The sequence below is a fragment of the Bactrocera oleae genome, chromosome 6, assembly GCF_042242935.1.
Source record: "Bactrocera oleae isolate idBacOlea1 chromosome 6, idBacOlea1, whole genome shotgun sequence".
NCBI classification, from domain to species: Eukaryota; Metazoa; Arthropoda; class Insecta; order Diptera; family Tephritidae; genus Bactrocera; species Bactrocera oleae.
Genome location: NC_091540.1, coordinates 4,348,425 through 4,355,935, shown reverse-complemented (window position 1 = coordinate 4,355,935; position 7,511 = coordinate 4,348,425). Strand labels below are relative to the sequence as shown.

The 7,511-nt window shown below is 34.3% G+C and overlaps 1 protein-coding gene across 2 annotated transcripts; it reads right to left on the bottom strand.

The window, feature by feature from the left end:
* Window positions 1-271: 271 nt before the first annotated feature.
* LOC106622148 (uncharacterized) lies at window positions 272-7,328 on the bottom strand. 2 transcript variants are annotated; one of them, XM_070110939.1, is made up of 6 exons: window positions 7,228-7,328; window positions 5,010-5,558; window positions 2,274-2,450; window positions 1,561-2,190; window positions 1,083-1,267; window positions 272-512 (listed from the first exon to the last, which is right to left on the bottom strand). In XM_070110939.1, the coding sequence occupies exons 1-6, from the start codon at window positions 7,265-7,267 to the stop codon at window positions 372-374; spliced, it is 1,722 nt and encodes a 573-aa protein (XP_069967040.1). In that variant the 5' UTR covers window positions 7,268-7,328; the 3' UTR covers window positions 272-371. The 2 variants fall into 2 exon arrangements, with proteins under 2 accessions (XP_069967040.1, XP_014096711.3); XM_014241236.3 differs by lacking the exon at window positions 7,228-7,328 and having other exon boundaries at window positions 5,010-5,590.
* Window positions 7,329-7,511: the final 183 nt, after the last annotated feature.

Here is a 7,511-nt window from a genome sequence, read left to right as displayed (position 1 = left end):
TTGCAAAAAATTTTTTATTTTTCATTTTTATTTTTTATACTATTTGAAATATGTTTTGTATAATATTTAAAATATTTGAAAATTTCTAGAAAAAACACAAATTAAAATAGTTAACGATACACACAATTATTTAGCACCCATTGCTTTCATAAATTTCTTACACTTGTTTAATGGTCATGTACCTCAAGTCCGCTCGCTATAATTAAATTTAATTAATAATTAACAAATATTTATAATGCCTTTTATGCTTTAAAAATCATAAAAAAATATATTAAATCGCAAAAATGAAAGAATAAACGTTTTATTAAATTATAAACACATACATACATATTTAACTAGTGCAAAAATATATAAAATTAGCAAAGATGCAGTTATAAATAAAGAAAAATTTGTATTAACAACGAATCGTTTTTGATAAATGGACTGTTGAGTAGTGCGCTGTTCGGTATGAGAAAGCCGGACTCCAGATTATGTATTTCTTGTGAAATTAAATCCTTTGAGCGTTGATTGTGCTGCAAAAAATAAAAAATATGTAAAAACATAACAAAAAAATCGAAAATTAATTAATTAGAAAAAAAAAATAGTTTGGAATGTAAAATTTTATGATTTCATGTATGTATATTAAATTTTAGTTATTGCATATTTTTATAAAAAAAAAGTTGGAAAATATTTTTATTTTAATTCTTAATCACAAAATTGGAATTTTAAAAATTTAACTTTTAATCCAAAAATTGGAATTTAAAATTGAAAATACAATCTATATATAAACCAAAATTTTTGAATTCATAAATTCGCAACCCTGGTTACAAAATAGATTTTCTCAAAATCGTAAATTTTATAAAAATTGAAAATTTAATTTAAATTTAGATATACATAATTTAAAATTAAGTTTTCTTCAGTAGATGTGTTTACAAATTAATATTGTTTTTTTTAATCCGTTAATTTGCTTTAGAAATTTGAAAATTATTTTTAATTAAGATTTTCGGTACAACAAAATATAAAAAAAATATACTTCAAATATTTACTCAATTATTTTTTAATGCATTATTTGTAACGCTGATTGTAACACCTTGTGCACATACCTGATTGAGTACCGATATTTTATGCTTAAAGATGATTTTCTCATTTGCAATTTCCTTGAATAAACCACCCATGTCGATAAAGATATTATTCCGATTGCTGGATTTTTTAAGCGCCTGCGTCAGTTGTAGGTAGAGAAAATCGCGATGTAAGTGTTGGAAATTGGCTGTGAGATGCAATGGTTTGCCTATCAAAACGAAAAAATGGAATTTTTATAGCACAAATATATTTAAATAATTATAAAGCAGGGCTTGACCGTTGCACCTTCTATTTATTTTTATCTATTCGCAAAGGTGGTTGAAAAAACTAGTAAAAATATGCCAAAAATTCGATTATTACGTACCGAATCACGGTACACACAAACGGAGGTTATTAAGTTCTGCTGTAAAGTTCTTTTTGAAAATATTTATTTGTGAGTGTGTTTTCAAAATTAGTAACAAACTTAATACACCCTATTCAGGGTCTTAAAATAATATGTACCTTTTATCGAAAACACCGGACTCTGCACCACTGAACTACTACCGCTCTCAATGCGTTCGGTGAAGTTCTCCAATTTCCAGTAGTATGTGAACACCTTCAACTCTCGATCGCTTAACATTGTGTTATTAAATCTCCGAACTTCTTGCAACAGTTCACTAGATATACGCGTGGCTTGGCCCTTCGTGTGGAAGGTTTTCATATGTGGCAACTTTTTAGGCAAAACATCTTCAGCATCCATTGCTGCTGAAGACTCTTCATATTCATAGCTCACTTCGGCGGATGATGTGTCCACAGCATTATCTTTGGGCTCCACAATCGGTTGGAATTTCGGTTTAATGGCTGTTGTAGGTTTGACACGCAGCGGTGGTTTATGTTGTTGTGCGTGTAACGTTGTTGTTTGCGTAGTTGGTGGTGTTGCGGTTGCCGGTGTTACCGGTATGTTGGTTTGTTGTTGTGCATGTAACACAGCAGGCGGTGTAATTGTTGATGTTGCGAAGGTCATTGGTGGCAGCAGCAACTGCGGCATATTTATGCCTTGCTTTTGCGCTATATGTTGCAATAAAACTTTTATGTCTTGCAACTCTTTATACAGCTTAGCTTCCAAATCGCTAAATGCGAGCTTCAATTCGGCTAAAAATAATTATTATTACAATTTGCAAGTAAAGAATTGTATTTGTTTAAAATTTGGCATCAATATGTATATACATACATACCTGATCCACAAACACCTTTTAGCTTTTTCGTGGTGACTGCCTCAGCGCTAGCGCGCACTTCACCGGCGGTCACCGTGCATACAGCCTTTTGTATTTCGCTTGGCAACTTTTCATCGTTCTCACTCTCGTTCTCACTCTCGTCTTCCTCAGCATAACCTACAGTTTCGTTTGCATAACCTATAAAAAACACAACATTAATATACAAAAATTATAAAGTGCGAATATTAGTACTTGCAGACTTGTGAAAACTATTTAATACTGTTATACTGATCGCAAGATATATGTTGAGAAGAACTTATAATGATTTTTCGTTTCTCAAAACCCACCAACCTGTAGCAACCTGTTGCTACAGAGTATAATAGTTTTGTTCACCTAACGGTTGTTTGTATCACCTAAAACTAATCGAGTTAGATATAGGGTTATATATATATAAATGATCAGGATGAAGAGACGAGTTGAAATCCGGGTGACTGTCTGTCCGTCCGTCCGTCTGTCCGTCCGTCCGTGCAAGCTCTAACTTGAGTAAAAATTGAGATATCTTTATGAAACTTGGTAGACATGTTTCATGGTACCGTGAGACGGTTGGTATTGCAGATGGGCGTAATCGGACCACTGCCACGCCCACAAAACGCCATTAATCAAAAACAAATAACTTGCCATAACTAAGCTCCGCAATAAGATACAAGACTGTTATTTGGTACACAGGATCACATTAGGGAGGGGCATCTGCAGTTAAAATTTTTTTTAAAAAAGTGGGCGTGGTCCCGCCTCTAATAGGTTTAATGTGCATATCTCCTAAACCGCTAACGCTATAATAACAAAATTCACTGGAAGCAAATATTTTTAGCACTTCTATTGACGGTGTGAAAATAGTTGAAATCGGGTGGCAACTCCGCCCACTCCCCATATAACGGTACTGTTAAAAACTACTAAAAGCGCGATAAATCAAGCACTAAACACGCCAGAGTCATTAAATTTTATCTCTGGGATGGTATGAGATGACTTTATAGGAACCGCGTTCAAAATTAGACAGTGGGCGTGGCACAGCCCACTTTTAGGTGAAAACCCATATCTTGAGATCTGCTTAACCGATTTCAACCAAATTCGGTGCATAACGTTCTTTTCATGTTTCTATGTCACAGTGCAAAAATGGGCGAAATCGGACTACAACCACGCCTACTTTCCATATAACACCATTTTAAATTCCATCTGATTATTTCACTTTCCACTATGCAAATCAGGCAACAATGACTGTATCGGGATAAAACTTTGCGTGAATAATGCGATTAAAGTATGCCACCTTGTGGCCAAAAATTGTCTAAATCGAACCAAAACTGTTTAAGCCCCTAAGTACTAAATATGTGGACCCCAGTGCCTATAGTTGACCTTCTACCGAAAATATCAGCCAATCCACAAAGAAATCTCAAACGAGTATACTATTTGACTTTGCGAGAGTATAAAATGTTCGGTTACATCCGAACTTAGCCCTTCCTTACTTGTTTTTGGCTTAAGTTCATTCAAATATCTCCACTCGGAAACTTCTTTTTACTCCAAAACAGAAAAAATGTGGCGCAGTACGTCCAAACAAACATATTTTTTTTTTCGCTAACAAACCCACATTTAGCTACTCTACTTACCATTAGGGTGGAGCAAAAAAAATTTTTTTAACATCTCACTTTTAAAGTAAATTTCGAGTTAAATTAAAATTTTTTTTTTCCAAAAATATTCTTTTTTTATAGTCTACATATTTTACCCTCAGGCTGAGCAAAAAAATTTTTTTTTTCGCTCCACCCTAATACCCATATACCATATTCTAAAATTATTATTTGGACTTGCCGTGACGGTTTCAGGTTTTTTGAAAATTGAATCAAAAATATCTTCAACCTTTTCCGTATAAACTTATTAAGAGGTTATATAAAAAATGAAATATTTTATTTAAGCTTTTTATTATTCCGAATTTATATATATTTGATAAAGATTTTGTGAAATTTTAAAAAGAAAATATTCAAAACTCGGTCATTACGACGTCATTTCCGACAGTCCCTCGGAAAAAAGGTGCTTTCGCGTTGACAACAGAATTTCTGACAGGATCAACAAAAGTAAAAAACAAAAACTACGTGTTTGAACTAAGACCATTAACTAGGTAAGGAGACGGAGAAAAAGCAAATAAAGTGAAAATTGTATTTTTGGCAGAAGTTTTTACAAAAACATACCAATTTCTAGACGTTTTTTGTTTTTAAAATAGTTGTAATGGAACAAAAAAAATATCCTCCGCGGCACGACCTTGTAAATTATATCTCAAAGATCTGTGAGAATGATGCCACAGTATATTGTTGCTAATTGAACACATAAAAGAGGAATAAAGCTTAGTCCAACTTTTAGCTAAAGTCTAAGTGCCACTACTTGTAGTATTGAATATTTTCAGCACCTAAAACGTTTTCGTCGAAGGAACCGTGTGGGAGGAATTCGAGTTACAGAAAATAATAAAGTTCGCCTACTTTTTTTACAAGCACTTAACCGAAAAAGTAGCAAACAACAAATTTAATTAAAAGTGTATTTTTACTGTCGAATTACACCCACCAGTACCACTAAATTATGAGCGCACACAAAAAGTTCTGGAAACAACAAAAAAAAAAAAATTGACTGTTAATGAGCACCTAAATTGATTGCTTTATCTCGACTATAATTTCATTTCAACTTTCATATTACTTGCAAATGCTTCTCAGCTCCGTTTACCTACTCCATTTGGCAGCGTTGAGGTTGTAAAATTATCCGTTGGTGTTGTTTTAGCGGGCTCAGGTGGCAGCTGGGCGCTAGTAGCAGTTGTGGGTGCTGATAGTTTTATAGCGGGTTTATATAACTGTTGTTGTTGTAGTCGCTGGTTTTGCGGATGATGCCACTCTTGTTGTGGCAGTGGCTGTTGTTGTTGCGCTAATAATGCTTCCTGCTGTTGTTGCTGTTGTTCTTGTAGTTGTCGCTGACTTATTGGCGTCCCGATAGCAACGACATAGTTGACAATACAATTGCTGGCCATAAATAATAGCCATGGCAATAATAATAAACGAACATATTTTACAACACTTATCATGATGGTGACGATGGCATAAACAAAGTTTGTATGTATGTATATGTGTGCGTGTGTGTGTGTGTGTATGCACGTTTCAGCACTTTTTTTTATATAAAAATTGTTGTTTTTATTTATATTTTTATCTGATTTCTTTATGTTACTACTAACAACTACCGTTATCGTGAGTGCTTGGAATTGAGTTGGGGAGTTAGACCAGTCTAGCGAAACCGGTATAATTTTGATAATTTATTTTGAGAGTAAGCAAAAAAATTATATTGATATTTTAATGCAAAATGACAGCCACTGGGCCAATATTCGTAAATACCGTATCCCTATAGCCACTATGTTGATGCTAGAAGCTCGTGCTAGCTAGCAAAATACGTAAATTTTTAACTTTACATCAATTTTTCACAATATCTTGTCAAATAAAAAGTTTTCCATACAAGAACTTGAATTTGATTGATCAGTTTTTGTAGTAGCTATGTGCTAAAAAAATTCGAACTGAAAAATATTAACGGAGATTGTAGCATTATCTTGGCTAGTTAGGTTAGGTTACATGGCTGATACCTGAGCATTGCGGTGGTATCACATTTAAACCATTATGTACAGTCCTTTGTGATGCCAAACGAAGAACTTCTGAAGTTGAATATCAGTTATCAGCTAAAACGCCCTAAACTTATCACAAAGCTGCTTAGGCTTTATTACTATTTTCGCTATTTCACCTAAATGTCTAAAAGTATGAAATCCGCGGTGTTTCTGCCTTGATCTGGCAAAAGCAAGACATTCAATGAAGAAGTGTTGAAATTTTTCTATCTCATCTTCTTCCAAACAGCTGATGCAGCTGGCATCCAGTAAGATAACCAAACTAACTGTATGAATCCCGATCGAACAATGTCCAATTAGAACTCCTACAACCATTGTAAGTTGAACCTTGTTGAGAGCGAAGAGCTACCCAGACATCTTACGATTTACGCTGGGCTAGAAAGACCTTGCTACTGCACAGGTTCTTATAGTTGACTAGCCTTTGCTAATTTGGTCTAAGGCCCGACAGTTCAGTAGTGAAATGCCAACACAGCTCCTACATGTTACCATTCCTCAGTTATTGAGATTGAAGTACGTCTTCTAGCAAGTTCATTAGCCTTACAGTTTCCTGCAATAACGCTATAGCCAAACACACAAACCAGTCTAATCATAAAATAACTCGATGCTACAGATAAGGAGTCTAGACATTCGTTCACTTGTCTAGTGTGCACAGTTGGCGAACTCATGGCTATTATCGCTGCCCTACTATCGGATTAGATAGTCACTACCCTGAACGCTGCGTTCAGAAGCAATAGATCTACTGCTACTGTCTTTATGGCAACCATGAAAGACGCTGTAGTGGTCAGAAAGCCTAAAACTGGACCGAGATAGAAAGTTCTCGACAGTGTACTCATCCACCAATCCTCCCCGCAAGCTTTGATCCATCCATAAATCCGTGAAAAAAAACTAGTCTAGTCTAACCCCTTAAATATTCACTAGTAAATGTAACGTGTCTGCGGCTTAGGTTTATTTTTTATATTTTATTTTGCTTCGGATTAATGCGAACCCGCTCGGAATATTTCTATTTGAAATTTGTAGACTTTATGTTTTTTTCTTTATGGTATTTCGGTTATCAGGCTAACCACTTAATCACGTATTTCATACATTCTTGATCACTTCATTTATTGTTACTGATTTAATTTACGCTGATAAAAGCCGTTAATCTTAATAAATATAGCATTAAATTGCAACACTTTAACGGTATTCTGCATTTCACAATTTCATGTCACGCATTTTTCAATGCCGGCTAATGAAAATTAAATGATTTTTTTTTTAAATATTTATAAATATCCATAATTTACATACAAATATATAGTATATAACTATAAGCACATTTTTGTCGCATTCATCCGTCTGCGGTTTGTCACCTTCACACGCGTCGCTTTCTGATTAAACACTAAAATCTCGGAGATTTCGTCCGTCATCCTCAACGTATACGTATATATGTATATATAGTATATGGTTATGAACAGACGTCTGTATATGCATGTTTCCACCCACAACCATTCAACAGGCAGCCCGTAAACATGTCGCTGGTATTTTAGGCCTGTCTCCGAGATTTATGCTTGGTGTTAAAAATAGTCCAAACA

What these genes read in the sequence shown, in the direction of transcription:
- LOC106622148 (XM_070110939.1), bottom strand. Translation starts at nt 7,267, where the DNA reads ATGCGACAAAAATGTGCTTATAGTTATATACTATATATTT. An exon ending in AAAAGGTGTTTGTGGATCAG is followed by an intron (nt 2,191 to 2,273) that starts GTATGTATGTAT and finishes AATTATTTTTAG; the next exon opens with CCGAATTGAAGCTCGCATTT. An exon ending in TCCGGTGTTTTCGATAAAAG is followed by an intron (nt 1,268 to 1,560) that starts GTACATATTATT and finishes TCGTTTTGATAG; the next exon opens with GCAAACCATTGCATCTCACA.